The 17,149-nt window shown below is 36.7% G+C and overlaps 1 protein-coding gene across 1 annotated transcript in view; it reads right to left on the reverse strand.

Moving 5' to 3' along the window:
* LOC145255806 (uncharacterized) overlaps positions 1 to 17,149 on the reverse strand; it is a 654,582-nt gene that overhangs the window by 26,672 nt on the left and 610,761 nt on the right. Inside the window, exon 15 of the mRNA XM_080114494.1 lies at positions 973 to 1,898. Within this exon, the coding sequence (XP_079970620.1) occupies positions 973 to 1,898 (926 nt within the window). The remainder of the gene's footprint in view (positions 1 to 972; positions 1,899 to 17,149) is intronic.

The raw sequence follows: 17,149 nt of genomic DNA on the forward strand, positions 1-17,149 counted from the left end.
AAAAGGTGATAGATGCGGGGGGGGGGGGGGCTTGAAAATGACTGCAACTGTAAAATACATCTGATAGGAATGGTGTCAAGAGTTCTGAAAACCATACACACATTGCAAGTCGTTCATGAGAATGCTTTTAAGATTGGACAGAAAAGAAAAAATATTCAGTACTATATTCCATGTGTGCGGTGGAATTATTTTGGATTTCTGGAAATAAGAGAGAGCATCTTCTCATTGAATAGTAATAATCTATAGGAGACTAGCCTGGGTGCTTGGCATTGCCTGGGTGTTTGGAGATGTGTTCTGAGCAAAAAAAAAAAAAAAAAAAAAAAATTGGTAGTAGCAGGAAGGCTCGAACCTGTATTGCGAAGGAGGAAAAGAACGTGAAAAAAAAGTTACGTCTTTACCGTTCCGTCCATCGACAAACTAAAAGTGACGAAGGTTTAAATTAAAGCTAGTCAATCGAAAAGAGGCAATGACTTTCGAAAATATTGGTGAAAAAAAAACGATCCCTCCCTGTAGAAAAGTGCCCAGTTGAGGGTGAGGGAATTAATGTTTTTAGCCAATTTTTCTATATTTGTCGTCTGAAGGGTCGAGCTTCAAAACGATACCGATCTTGTGAAAATCCGTAGCCTCTGTCGAAAGTTTTAGGCAAACATACATACATTTAAACAGACAGGTGAGATTTATATTATAGATAACCGTCAAAGGCATCTGATGGGAAGGTCTCAAACTTGTGAAAACCATACAAAAGTTGCCAGTTGCTCAGAACTCGTTAAATGCTGTGAGACCTGAAAAGAAAAAAGATATCCGATCCTATATTCCCTACATAGGCAGAATTATATATTTCTGATTTCCAACAATAAGAGAGTGCATTTTTGTGTTGGCTAGTAATGTTCAAGAGAGATAACTTGCATATGGTCCAAGGGAGATAACTGTTTGATAATTCAGAACCATGTTTAAGAATAAGATCACACTTACCAGGATTCCCAGATCTTTCTCCTTGTTGTCCATCACTTCGGTCACTGCTAGAGTCACTAAACTTGTGCATATACTTCACTTTGTAACGAGGACTCAACACAGTCGTTTCATTCAACGTTTTATTTTGAATTAAATTCCGACTTACGACTCGTGTGACATTAGTCAAAGGATCAGTCTCAACTTCAGAATAGCGCTGCAAAGTTGTCCACTTTTTCACATTAAACAAACTGACATTGCCGAGAATGACTGACGCATTCAGAAACACAAGCTCATTACCGGACCAGTCAAACTGGTAATAGACACTGAGAACAACATTATTGCATTGGTGGTCAGTTCCGTTACTTTGAGAAGTTGGTGTAGGTGGTCTGGTATAGCCGTCATCCCAAGGACATCGTGGTGGCAGGTCTTTATCTTGAGCAGAAAATGACTCTTTTACATTATTAGGACAATGGTAAACACCGGCGCTGTCTATTGTACATGTGTCAGGAATGGTAAAGTTCTGAGAGGAATCTAGTTTGCTTGCAAAGATATCAGAAAGTGTTTCGGAAGACTTCAAGTATGGCTGAGGATCATCCGTGCAGTAATAATTCACATCTGTCAAGACAAACTTATGCTCTCCTCCATTAAGGATGGCATATCCAACAGGACATGATGGAACTCTTAGAGTTGTCGACAAGGCAAAAGTGGTGGCGCTCAGGATGGAATCATCTGAACAGAGTTCACGTGTCATACGGTAAACGCAGTCAGATTTGAAGTCAACCAGAAAAGGAATGGGAGCCGTTGTTGCACACTGGCCACTGAAAGTACGTTGCGGAAGTGTCAGGAGGGTTGGTACTGGATTAAAACCATTCGGAATGGATATACGGATTGGGCTGTCGGATTTATAATTGAAATCATCAATTGCAGGATTTGCAGAATCAGTTTTACTGTAAATTAAAAAAAAAAAGGATTAAGCAAAGAGTTTAAATATTTGAAACAGATTTTAGCTTTATCATTCACATCAATAATTCTTTTTTCTTACTCTTGCGTATGTCCTATTTTGTGATTAATAAAAATGAATGGTGCTTATGCATTTTTGTTACCATGCTATTTTTAAATAGTTTTTTCAGGTTAAATACAAGTTTAACAAGATCTTTTTTTTTTTTTTTTTTTTTATTAAACTGTTAGCTAGACGCACAGAATAGTTACAAAACACACCTTTCTCATGTTAAGAATGGCTTTCAAAATAATAACATTATTATTTCAGCACGGTACCAAAAATACACAAGTACCAAATAAACCTATTAGGGTGTCCGTAAATTTAGGTTCATTTTCAGAAACAAACATCTATTAATTTAGCTTATGTGCAACCCATCCACTAACCAAAACCAAAAGCCACTCAAGGATAAGGGTTATTGAGATGTTCAATTTGCTGATGCAATAATACAATGAAAGGATTGAGAAATATGATTAATTCACACGATAACTTGACAGATACTTTTTTACATTGACCTTGAAAACGACCATGTTGTAGTCTGTGGAAAACATTCCTGTAGTAATGTGCTTACAAATGGGAAGTCCTAGGAATATATATTTTTCTTTAAAGATACCACACAAATAAGGATAGATAATAGAGTATTTAATCATTTTCGGAAAGTTTTTCTTTTATTAGTTACAACATTGTGTACAATCGTTTCAGGCCCCAGAGTTGGCATATAAGAATATAACTGTTCTACTGTTTCACAGCTCATCAGTGCGGCTAGACAGGCAACTACCTCAAGCCAGGATTGAAACCTGACCGTCTGTATGACAGTCAAGGCTCCTAACCACTACGCTATCGGCGGCTGCTGTGTGAGTCATGAGTTTAACAATGTTTTGACATTGTCCGAACTACTTAAGCTTGATTTGTTTACACAAAGAGCATCGCTTATACGCTAATGGTAATTCGTGTATCACTTCTCAATATGCTCAACTCAAAATGAGGTGCATTATAGTCATCTAGATACAGTACTGTTTCGCTGTTTCACAGCTCATTAGTGCGGCTAGACAGGCAACTATCGCAAGTCAGGATTGAAACCCGACCGTCGGTACGACAGTCAAGGCTCCTAACCACTATGCTAGAGAGAGAGAGAGGAAGATATATATATATATATATATATATATATATATATATATATAACTTAGATAACTTAGATATGTCTATATATTTCTTTGTATAGGGTCAATGTTATAGAATTTGTTTTGAATCTGGTTTCAAATATTGTCATAACATTTTTGTTTGTAAAACTAACAAGACTTCCCCGATGATTCTGAATTTTTTGTATTATTTGAAATATTCAACCTGCTGTTCTCATTTTTTATCTTCTTCTCACAACATTTTGACTGATGTAATCTCTGACCTTCTTCAGTTGCATCTTGTCAACTCCTGGAATCTTTATGCTGGATTTTGGAATCTGTACAAAATGGCGGAAAGAACCCCTTATTTGATTCACAGGGGTAGATTGTTCTCATCCCATGACTCGGTAGAAGTCCTAAGTAATTCGAAATTGTATTTACTTCTTTCCCACTGCATGGAAGATGCAACACAAGCTTGGAAACACCTAATGGAGGAGCACTCTGGCCTTTTAAAAATTGACTGGGGAGTCCCGTCGGCATTTTCCGGTCAGGGTGTTTCAGGCAGTAAGCAATAAACTTACACCACCTGAAAGATGAGAAGCAAGGTCTGGGAGGGTACTTCTCCCACACATATACACAGACACACATACATCTCAACCCTAAAAATACTATGTATGAAATTGCTAATGAAATTCACAATCCTTTTTACAATACAACCATATTTGGTACAAAGACTTGTCCACCAAATTTCAGTTATAAATGTTCAACACTTTTTTATGTTATCGCTATTCAGTGATATGAGGAACACTTTGGTGTTCATCTCATCAGTACAAAGTATGATCCTTAACGAACTTTATACTAACGGGTTACTAATTTCAAGATTTTTATTGGTTAGGTATCTCAACGATAATAACAACCATTCCTAAACTATTTCTGAAATTTTTTTTTTTTTTTTTTTTTTTTTTACACAGTGATCACCACTTATCAAGGCCCGGAAGCCACTCAGGGATAAGGGTTATTGCAAGTACATTAAGTTAGTGAGGAGATTTGCTGAAGTGTTTACTTAAGGGGGCGGTTCATTAGTAATTTGTTAACATTGGACTTGAAGACATCCAAGTTGTAGTCCGGAGGGAAGCAGGCAGATGGAACAGAGTTCCACAGGCGTGCGGTTCTAAGAAAGAAGCTTTGTTCATGGAATCCGCGTTTTGATTTAGGCACAGATATAGAGTGGGGGAAATTTAAATTTGAGTATCCGTTAATTATGAACTCGTCTAGGGTAGTGGTCGGTCCTATTCCAGTTTCACTTAGAAATAATATGTCCGGTTTCGTCTCCTGTAATTGGGTTTCAACCTCTGGAAGGTTGGAACGTAGACCCCTGATGTTGGAGAAGGAGACCTGGTAGTAGGGGTCTACGTTGAAAGATGGGGTTCTAGGTTTAATAGAGTTTTTATTCTGGATATATTTCATGTTGAGGTTTGGGGATTTGTGGAATAGGTCGGCATACTTGGTTAGAGCAGTACAGAGAGGGAAAGTAAGAGAGAAAAAGACAGGAATTTTTTTTTTTTTTTTTTTTTGTAGCACACGAAAAGGTAAAGCCGTAACAATTACCCACTAGTATGGCATCGAGAGGCCCCACCAGAGACTACTGCATGGTCCAGATCCACTCACCAAATGGCAATACAGCAGTCCCAGTACTTTGCGCCTGCTGATAGGACAGCCTCCTTAGTGGTTAATCCAAGGTTCGGGTCCCTGACTATCAGGCGGATAACGTCAGCCCAGACAAACGTTTACCTCCAGCACCCTTACTAGTGACATGGCCACAAGGACAGACAGAGACAGAAAAATTTCCGACATCTCAGACTACTGGTTACCAACTACTACCGACCTTTAAGCAGCTTTTTCTTCACCCTTTGTCAGAAAAATCACTCATTGAATGAGGACTGAATGACAAAATAGATGAAGCGAGAGTTACTGGAGCTGCCGATAACACATCCACTGTATTACCTACTAAGAAAGTCAGAACAGCCAAAGTCATGTCAATATCAAATTTATTGATAAACTAGAAGTTTAGCTCAGCTCTGCTTGGATCCTATGTACTGTTCATAACTTTATGTGCATATATATATATATATATATATATATATATATATATATAAACCGGCATTGCCCGGGTGTTTGGAGGTGTGTTTTGAGAAAAAAAATAAAAGAAAAAAATGTTAGTAGGAAGGCAGGCTCAAACCCATACCGTGAAGGAGGAAAAGAATGTGAAAAAAAAAAAAAAAATGACGTTTTTGTTGTTATGACCACTGCCAAACCGGAAGTGACGTAGGTTTAAATTAAGGCTAGACAATAAAAAAAGGGAGATGACTTTCGAAAATATCGGTGAAAAAAGAAACCCCCTCCCTGTTTAAAAGTGGCCAGTTGAGGGTGAAGAAATTAATGTTTTTATCCAATTTTTTGGTATTTGTCGTCTGAAGGGTCGAACTCAAAACGATACTGATCTTGTGAAAATCCATTGCCTCTGTCGAAAGTTTTAGGCAGACATGCAAGCATACATACATACATTTACATATTGGTAGCTCAAATTTTCGACCCAAACGATTAAAAAGCTTGCCCTATCTCTGAATACCCCTTATGTAAAATTTCAAATGTTTCGACCAGAAATTGTCTGAGTAATTTGGTAGAGACCGCAGAGGTCATATTTTTTAAATTTGACCCCTATTATGACCCCTTAAGATTTATTGTTTTAGGCTCAAATCAAGTTATCAGGTTAGATCCATGTCCAAGGAACCTATGCCTAAAATTTCAATTGTTTTTACCCAAAATTGGCGGAGGAGTTTGGTAGAGTTCTCAAAGGTCAAATCATTGAACTTTGACCCCTTAACAGCCAAATTTCTGGCCGAAAACGGATTACAAAGATGTTTCCAAATCTCAGTATCCTGTATATCAAATTTCGAGTCTTTAAACTGAAAATTGACAGAGTTATTGCATAGGGAAATGTACACAGACATTTTCACAGATATATATATATATATATATATATATATATATATATATATATATTGGATTGTGTTTACGTTTGATTCGGACGTCAATTTTATTTGTGAAATAATGTGTGAATTTCTCCACATCATCATCATTTTCTACTGCAGAAGTGTTAGTCTCAACCAAACTTTTTATTTAAAAAAAAAAAAAAAAAGTTCTAGCGTCTTTAATACATGTCAGTTGGATTGTGTTTACGTTTGATTTGGACGTGGATTTTATTTGTGAAATAATGTGTGAAATTGTCCACATCATCATTATCTACCGCAGAAGTGTTAGTCTTATAGACAAACTTTTTATGTAAAAATAAGAACAAGATGGAAATCCATGCTATCTTTTTTTTGTCAAACTCATTTAATCGTGCCCATCATCATCGTCGTCCTGATCATTGAGTATTTATGACTTTTGGAATGTTCCTTCATGTGTATTATGTGTACGTATGTATATGCATGTGTATGTATATGCGTATATGTGTGCACATGCATATGTATATTGGCATACATCTGTATGCATGCATGTGTTTATTTCCATGTGTGTGTGTGGTGGAGAGAGCTCCCGTAAGCCGTGGTGAAGGCAACCTTTCTAGGAGAAGCAAATCTCTGATTTAAAAAAGGCGGGAGACCAGTACCCGCATTAAGGTGGGAGACCAGTACCCGCATCTGCAGTTTGACTTGTTGCTGGCTCTTGCTCTTGCTTGTTGCTGGATGTCAACATTTTGAACCGAGAGAGAGATTTAGCTGGCGTACAAAGCTGAAACTCTGTAACATCATCTTTGTATAGATACTCCCTCAGGCATTTGTCTATAAAAAAATAGTCCTGTGGCGATAAAAAAGCTGTGACGTGTGTAGGCCTGAAATGCTGGATGCATGTAACAATTGATCTGCCATCATTATATGTATCTATGTATATATGTATGTATATGTGTATGTATGTTTATATATGTACATGTGTGTGTATATGTATGTATATCTATGTGTATATGTATGTATATGTGTATGTGTGTATGTATATACATTTATATATGTTTGTATGCATGTATGTGTATATATGTATATATGTGTGTATGTGTATGTATGCATGTGTGTGTATGTATGCATGTATATGTATGTGTATATGTGCATGTATGTGTGTATGTGTATGAATGCATATATATGTATGTGTATGTAGGGAAGTGTGTGTATATATATGTGTATGTGTAAGTATATGTGTGTATGTATTTCTATATGTGTGTATATGTGGATGTATGCATGTATGTGGGTATGTATATGTATGTATGTGTATTATGCATTGTGCATGTATATATGTATATATGTGCGTATGTTTATAGATATGTATGTTTGTGTATATATGTATGTATATATTTATATGTATGTATGCCAATGACCGTCTTGTGTATGTATGTATGTATGTATGTATGTATGTATGTATGTATGTGTGCATATTATGTATTGTGTATGTATGTATGTATATATGTGTGTGATATGTATGAGTGTATGTATGTGTACACATGTATGTGTGCATGCGTGTATATATATGTATGTATACCAATGACCCTCTTCAGTGTCATGTCTGCTTGAGCATGTGAATTCGCCGGCAAGACTAAATAAGTCATTTTCGGGCTCATGAACTTTCAGTGTCAGAGGGAGTGGCACTCGTCTGACAAGACGTTGCAATCATCATATATATATATATATATATATATATATACATATTTATTTACCAGTGGTGAAAAAACCGGACTAGAGTGCTCAATGTGTAGCCAGAGCAGTATATAGGAAATTTATTACTGTGAGTCCAGAATGAGTTTACATATTGTTTCAGCTAGAGGAAGATCCTCAAAGAGAGGAAATATCCAACTAGCATCGTGAGAATTCATAGCTGAAACAATATGTAAACTCATTCTGGACTCATAGTAATAAATTTCCTATATATATATATATATATATATATATATATATATACACATACACACATACATAATATTTTTCAAATAAATATTAACAATCATTTTTATACCTACAGACGGTAATGTTTCATGCTTCCGCAATCATCAGTATAGGAAGTGATAATTACTGCTGATCGAGAGATTCTAACCCAGTTACAAAGCCATCTTTGATTTCAGAGGCTAGTATTTTTACCTCAATGTCATGCCTATGTGCAGGAAGAGAGAGTATTCAATACCTGGAAGTCAGAATGTTGTATTTGTGCTAAAGTTTACCGCTTTTTTCTCAATTCCTTAAATAGGGCTCAACTTTAATTTCTTAAAGAGGCTTTATAATTATATTTTTAAATAAGTATAACACACACACACATATATATATACATTTCATCAATCAAATAATGTCTGATCGCATCATATGCAAGTGACTTGGGATTTGAATTCTGAGTTCATATATGTTCTACTGCTGAGCCCAAATGAGGGCTAAACTCAAGTCTAGGATTTCCATTTTGTGGCTTTCATGGTTTGTGTGAGCTACGATATTGTTTGATTGTGGAAATAATTATATATTATCTCACATTCAAAAATATTATATATAATTATTTTTTACTATAATAATTAAATACCTACAGACACTAGTGTTTCATCCTTTGGGAATCTTCAGTGCAGGGTGTCACAATTAACACCAGTCGACAGATTCGAACTCAGCAACACCGAGCATCTCTGGCTCGATTAGCAAAGACCGTATCCATTCGGCTACCATTAACCGCGTGAAATAACGTTGAATTTAAACATTTTAATTTTAAATGTTCTTTACGTCAGTCAGATATATATATATATATATATATATATATATATATATATATATACACACACACTCAAAACCACCTAACTTTATATATATGTATCCCTCTATTGTTCATATAATGTACAAAAACAAAACGTGCCCATGCTACTCACCATGTTGCCTAGAATATATATTCCAAAATTTATAAAGATTTGTTTATTAGTTTAAGAGAATACGATCCTGTACTGAAGAAATGTATAAATATATGCTAGACATATCGAACTTTATATATAGAGATCTGTAACTTCATAAATATTGCAATATCAATGACAACGACGTCGTCGTCGACAATGGCGGTCGAATGAAACTTAGTCTATTTCTTGACAAGAGGAAATACAATTCTATTCATATTTAAGAGCGTCAGTCGGTTGGAGACATTAGTTTCAATTGAACGCACCAGCATTCATCAGAAATTCCTTTTTGTCACTTATTCATCACGGGACGACACTGACCAGCCAGTCTGCTCTTCTGTATTTCAACACCAATCGTACACTGAATATTTAATCAAAGCAATGTCAATTACATAAACTACATGTCTGCTATTGTTAGTTTCATATTTCTAGCCTTCATAAGATGCACACAGTTGGTTTATGCGGACGGAGTTCACGTACCACTGTTAATGAATGTAGATGGAGTATGTTCAGGGAACTTCTATCATTACTAACTAGCAGAGCATTACCATTGTCGACCAAGGGAAAAGACAATGCAATGTGATAACATGTAGAAGTGAAACCTGCCCATTGAGAGTTGAGGACATGTGTTGCATGGATGGAAATAGTATGAGAATGATACGATGGATGTGTAATATGGCTTTTAAAGACTGCCTTAGATCTGATGACATCAGAGGAAAATAAAATCTGAACAGTACAGGGAGGAGATGTGTGCAGAACAAGACACTTTAATGGCATGTCTACGATTGTTATTTTTATATTTCTCGCTTTTACAAGATGCACACAATTTGTTTAATGTATTTTGTTATATGCAAATAAAGTTCCCATATTATTGTGGTAGATGGAGTTAGTTCAGGGAACTTCTGCCATTACTAACCAGCAGAGCGTTATCGCAATCGACCGAAGGAAAAGTCTCTCAAGCATGAGTATTTATTTTTTTGCGAACTGTTATCCTCATCTTTATAGTTGCTGTTGTTTACAAAAATTTTTTAAAATAACAAGTGAAGCATGCATGGTTCCCCGTGAGTGCACAGTGAACGAGGCATAAAAATATGACTAAGTTCAGCATTTGCCCACCCACACCATTTAGCCCTCAAAGTCCCCAGAGGACGTCAAGTCCTGGTGAAAATGAACAAACAGTGCAGTTTTAGACCTTAACATATGTAAATTTGATTTCTGCACCATACAAAAAAAGAAATGACTAAGTCCATCATTTGCCCCTCCCCCCCATTTAGCCCCAAAAGTCCCCAAGGCCTTAACATATTTAAATTTGAGTTCAGCATCATGCAAAACTGCTAAATAGATATACATAGAAAATTTTGGACAAATATGGTAAAATAGTCCTAAAAATGGAGTGTTTTTATTAGCCCTAAAAGAGCTCCTGGGGCACACACAAAAGTTATCACGAAGTATAGACAAATAAAATTATATAGATATCAGTTAGTTATATCTTTTCAGAAAGTTTTATAAAACTCCAAAGCACTACTTTTTTTTTTTTAATAAGCACGAAAGTGTCAATTTTAGCCATTTTAACCCAAAAGGCACCCCTAGCGGGACAACCGGAGTTTTCCCGGAAAATCCGTTCTGTTACTTTTTTTTACTCATATCATGTTTAATGTTTGTACAAAATTTCAAAAAATTCCAAGACGTAGTTATTGAGAAAGTGCAGATGATCAAACGGACAAGGGTGAATTTACAGGTCCACCCTCCTTTTCTCGGAGGACCAAAAAATATATATAATCTCTCAGGCATGTTCTTGAATGATGCATTATGGTTATGAAAGTTTTTTTTTTTTTCAAATAAAAAGTTTGTGAAAAATAATGTTACCCATTTTGTAAAATTGAACCATTTGCAGACTAGAGATTAATTTTTCCGAAATTGGTAATATAATTTTTCCACAAATTAATTTTTTCCCAGACAAGAAAAAAAAATTTCTTCATGACCCATAATGCATTGCAGAAGAAATTTTAACCTCTTAATCTCTTTGTTTCAAGAGACGATCGTCATCATTGCTATATAACAATCCGGTTAAGTCCAAAAATTCAGCATTCAATGTTAAGACGCTGGAAGTGGACTCTGCTTATCTAAATATGGAATGGAAGTCACTAAACATGAAACGAAATATATAAAACCATATGGAACTAATTTATTTTTTAAATTTTAGTTTTAACACTTCTTGTGCTATCATGAAACAATAAAAAATAATAAACTTCCATTTTTTACATTTCTATAAAGTTTTTTTTTTTCTTTTAATACTTGTGTAAACTAATGAGAATTTTTACTTACACGTCTATGAATGGTGAATTTTGGAAATAATATATTTATGTCTTTCACAAGTTTTATCACGGAATTTGTTTGTGGAAGAAAGTTCCAGTTTCGTAATTCAATTGAAGGCAGCTACTTTGTTTTACGCGATAAAATTTGTGAAAATTTTCAATCATTTTCATATGAATATATTTTAAATATTTAGAAAATTAATTATAGAAATGCAAACTGAAAGTTTAGATTACTTTTTTTGAAATAAAATATTACCATATGAATATATTTTAAATATTAAAAAAATATTTATAGAAATATAAAAAATAAAAATTTATTATTTTTTTTTATTATTTCATAATAAAACAAGAAGTGTTTCTATATGGTTTCATATTTCGTTTCATGCTTAGTGACTTCTGTTCCATATTTAACTAAACCAAGTCCACTTCTAGCGTCTTAATTATGGGTACCGAATTTTTGGACTCAACCAACAATCCCTAATCTCTGAAAAACTCAGCTGTTGGATTTTTTTCCATCAGCATCAAAGTCAACAGAGTCTGGACCATTAATGAAATAGCTTTTTCCCTGTTGACTGTGATATGTTGCTGGTACTCTGCATTTCTAGGAGATCCACTATCCCAGGCTTTACCTTCTCTCTTTAGTTTATTGCCCATTGTCTGAGGTGCCACTAATGGAGAATGCTGACGGGGTTGTTCAAACATTTTTTGCAGACCAGAGTACTCTTCTTCTAAGGCGCTGGTTCTTCAATCCCACTTTCTGACCCATGTGTCACATCGTCCTGCCATGGGAGGGAGGAAAATAACCTTCCTCGCTTGAAGAATCTAGACAGTATGTGACATAAAAATTGCAAAATTTGTGATGGCATGAGTAAGGCATGGATGGGACTTCCGCCTTTACTGATCACCAGAGCATTACCACTGTCAACTAAAGGAAGAGTCTATCAGGCATGTGTACACAATGTTTATGTTGTATGAAAGAGTGAAACCTGGGCCAGTGAGGATTGAGGACGTGTTGCATGAAGAGAAAGGATATGAGAATAATATGATACTGTAATGTGAGTCTTAAAAATAGGATCAGATCTAATGACTTTAGAGGAGGATTAAATCTAGATGGTATCTCTCATGAGATCTTGAACGTTATCTCGTCTACTATAAGATCTCGAATGTTATCTTGTCTCACATGAGATCTTGAATGTTATCTCATCTCCCATGAGATCTCAAACGTTATCTCATCTCCTAGGAGATCTGGAAGATAATCTCATCTCCCATGAGATCTCGAATGTTATCTCGTCTACCATGAGATCTTGAATGTTATCTTGTCTCCCATGAGTTCTGGAATCTTATCTCATCTCCCATAAGATCTTGAACGTTATCTCATCTTCTATGAGATCTCAAACATTGTCTCATCTCCCATGAGATGTTATTTTGTCTCGCATGAGATCTCAAATATTATCTTGTCTCCTATGAGATCTCGAACATTATCTCGTCTTCCATGAGATCTCAAATATTATCTTGCCTCCCATGGACTCTCGACCGTTATATCGTCGCCCATGAGATTTTGAACATTATCTCGTCTGTCTGCCATAATATCTTGAATATTATCTTATCTCATATGGAATCTTGAATGTTATCTCGTCTCCCGTGAGAACTCGAACGTTATCTTATCTTCCATGATATCTCCAAACTTATCTCGTCTCCCATGAGATCTCTGACTTTATCACGTCTCCCATGAGATCTCGAACCTTATCTCGTCTCCCATGAGATCTCGGACCTTATCTCATCTCGCATGAGATCTCGGACCTTATCTCATCACCCATGAGATCTTGAACTCTCGTCTCCCATGAGATCTTGAACTCTCATCTCCCATGAGATCCTGAACTCTCGTCTACCATGAGATCTTGAACCTTATCTGGCCTCCGATGAGATCTTAAATGTTATCTCATTTCCCATGAGATCTCGAACTTTATTTCGTTTCCTATGAGATCTCAAACCTTATCTCATCTCCCATGAGATCTCGAACGTTATCTCATCTCCCATGAGATCTCGAACGTTATCTCATCTCCCATGAGATCTCGAACGTTATCTCATCTCCCATGAGATCTCGAATGTTATCTCATCTCCCATGAGATCTCGAATGTTATCTCATCTCCCATGAGATCTCGAATGTTATCTCGTCTTTTTATGACACATACTTGTCTTTTTGGAGCATACTGTTGTCATATTTTGGTTGGTGAATCTCTGGCCCCTTTGAGGATTCTTGATAAAGTGCAGAAACATAGTTGTAATTTGATTGGCTTCTTCCTTTCTTTTCCTCTGCAACATCTTTCTCACAGACGTGATGTTGCTAGTCTCAGTCATTTCTATCAATACTGTTATGTGTTCTTCAGAATTATCATATCTATTCCCTGCATCCTTTGTTGCAGCTCATTTGAATCTTTGATCTCTTGATCTCTATTAATTTTACTGTTTTGATACCTCATTTTAATACAGCTTCTTATTCCAGTAACTTCTTCCCAAGAACTGTAGGCTTGTGGAACTTTCTTTCTACGGACTGTTTTCCTCCTACCTATAGCCTTGGTCTTTTCAAGATCTAAATCAATAGGCATCTCGTGTTTTTTTGATAATTGTCTTTTGTTCTCGTTAGTTCCTTACATCAATTGGCTTCACACATTGTCTGGAGCGATTACCATTAAAAAAGAAATCAACAAAGAGTTAACTCTTTACATTACTAGAAACTTGCATGGTAGAGCATAAAGAGATTTTTACTACTCTACAAGCTGCTCCACCATCATGAATTGTATCTCTACACCCTTACAATACGATCAAGAACCAGTTTTATTCTTTGCCTGCAAAAAAAAAAAAAAATTCCTGATGAAATCCAATTTAGCTTTTCTTGTCAAGGCTTGAGTTATTCCCACTGAAAACAATAACAAGATTGCAATTTTTTAAATAAAAGAGAAAAAATTTTTTTGCTGAATTCTTTAACAAATGAACACCTGGGACAATTGTGTGACTTCTTATCACTCTAGCCTATCTATTTGTCAAACTGTCTTCTCCCTGGGTAATAATTGATAGGTGGCAATGTTTTGGTGTAATGTTTTGGCAGTGAATAAGTACATAGGAAAAATGTGTTCTAGAGAGTGAAAGAAAAAAAACAGAAATATTATTCTGGCTGGTAGGGCAGTTAATGGAACGCAGGATGGTAGGATAGTTAATGGAATGCAGGGTGGTAGGTTAGTAAAAGGAATGCAGGATGGTAGGATAGTTAATGGAATGCAGGATGGTAGGATAGTTAATGGAATGCAGGATGGTAGGATAGTTAATGGAATGCAGGATGGTAGGATAGTTAATGGAATGCAGGATGGTAGGTTAGTTAATGGAATGCAGGATGGTAGGATAGTTAAAGGAATGCAAGGTGGTAGAATAGTTAATGGAATGCAGGGTGGTAGGTTAGTTAATGGAATGCAGGGTGGTAGGAAAGTTAAAGGAATGCAGGGTGGTAGGAAAGTTAAAGGAATGCAGGGTGCTAGGTTAATTAATGGAATGCAGGGTGGTAGGACAGTTAAAGGAATGCAGGATGGTAGGATAGTTAAAGGAATGCAGGGTGGTAGGATAGTTAAAGGAATGCAGGGTGGTAGGATAGTTAAAGGAATGCAGGGTGGTAGGTAAGTTAATGGAATGCAGGGTGGTAGGTTAGTTAATGGAATGCAGGGTGGTAGGTTAGTTAAAGGAATGCAGGATGGTAGAACAGTTAATGGAATGCAGGGTGGTAGGTTAGTTAATGGAATGCAGGATGGTAGGTTAGTTAATGAAATGCAGGATGGTAGGTTAGTTAATGGAATGCAGGGTGGTAGGTTAGTTAATGGAATGCAGGGTGGTAGGATAGTTAATGGAATGCAGGGTGGTAGGTTAGTTAAAGGAATGCAGGGTGGTAGGTTAGTTAATGGAATGCAGGGTGGTAGGTTAGTTAATGGAATGCAGAGTGGTAGGTTAGTTGATGGAATGCAGGGTGGTAGGATAGTTAATGGAATGCAGGGTGGTAGGTTAGTTAATGGAATGCAGGATGGTAGGTTAGTTAATGGAATGCAGGGTGGTAGGTTAGTTAATGGAATGCAGGGTGGTAGGTTAGTAAATGGAATGCAGGGTGGTAGGTTAGTTAATGGAATGCAGGGTGGTAGGTTAGTTAATGGAATGCAGGATGGTAGGTTAATTAATGGAATGCAGGATGGTAGGATAGTTAATGGAATGCAGGATGGTAGGATAGTTAAAGGAATGCAGGGTGGGAGGATAGTTAATGGAATGCAGGGTGGTAGGTTAGTTAATGGAATGCAGGATGGTAGGATAGTTAATGGAATGCATGATGGTAGGTTAGTAAATAGAATGCAAGGTGGTAGGATAGTTAATGGAATGCAGGATGGTAGGATAGTTAAAGGAATGCAGGGTGGTAGGATAGTTAATGGAATGCAGGGTGGTAGGTTAGTTAATGGAAGGCAGGATTGTAGGATAGTTAATGGAATGCAGGATTGTAGGATAGTTAATGGAATGCAGGATTGTAGGATAGTTAATGGAATGCAGGGTGGTAGGAAAGTTAAAGGAATGCAGGGTGGTAGGTTAGTTAATGGAATGCAGGGTGGTAGGTTAGTTAATGGAATGCAGATTGGTAGGTTAGTTAATGGAATGCAGGGTGGGAGGATAGTTAATGGAATGCAGGGTGGTAGGTTAGTTAATAGAATACAGGGTGGGAGGATAGTTAATAGAATGCAGGGTGGTAGGATAGTTAATGGAATGCAGGATGGTAGGATAGTTAATGGAATGCAGGGTGGTAGGATAGTTAATGGAATGCAGGATGGTAGGTTAGTTAATAGAATGCAGGGTGGTAGGATAGTTAATGGAATGCAGGATGGTAGGATAGTTAAAGGAATGCAGGATGGTAGGATAGTTAATGGAATGCAGGATTGTAGGATAGTTAATGGAATGCAGGGTGGAAGGATAGTTAATGGAATGCAGGGTTGTAGGTTAGTTAAAGGAATGCAGGGTGGTAGGTTAGTTAATGGAATGCAGGGTGGTAGGTTAGTTAATGGAATGCAGGGTGGTAGGTTAGTTAATGGAATGCAGGGTGGTAGGATAGTTAATGGAATGCAGGGTGGTAGGTTAGTTAATGGAATGCAGGATGGTAGGTTAGTTAATGGAATGCAGGGTGGTAGGTTAGTTAATGGAATGCAGGGTGGTAGGTTAGTTAATGGAATGCAGGGTGGTAGGTTAGTTAATGGAATGCAGGATGGTAGGTTAGTTAATGGAATGCAGGATGGTAGGATAGTTAATGGAATGCAGGATGGTAGGATAGTTAAAGGAATGCAGGGTGGGAGGATAGTTAATGGAATGCAGGATGGTAGGTTAGTTAATGAAATGCAGGATGGTAGGTTAGTTAATGGAATGCAGGGTGGTAGGTTAGTTAATGGAATGCAGGGTGGTAGGATAGTTAATGGAATGCAGGGTGGTAGGTTAGTTAAAGGAATGCAGGGTGGTAGGTTAGTTAATGGAATGCAGGGTGGTAGGTTAGTTAATGGAATGCAGGGTGGTAGGATAGTTAATGGAATGCAGGGTGGTAGGTTAGTTAATGGAACGCAGGATGGTAGGTTAGTTAATGGAATGCAGGGTGGTAGGTTAGTTAATGGAATGCAGGGTGGTAGGTTAGTTAATGGAATGCAGGGTGGTAGGTTAGTTAATGGAATGCAGGGTGGTAGGTTAGTTAATGGAATGCATGATGGTAGGTTAATTAATGGAATGCAGGATGGTAGGATAGTTAATG

This window comes from Euprymna scolopes, chromosome 31 (genome assembly GCF_053919585.1).
Source record: "Euprymna scolopes isolate OS-2025 chromosome 31, ASM5391958v1, whole genome shotgun sequence".
Lineage (NCBI taxonomy): Eukaryota > Metazoa > Mollusca > Cephalopoda > Sepiida > Sepiolidae > Euprymna > Euprymna scolopes.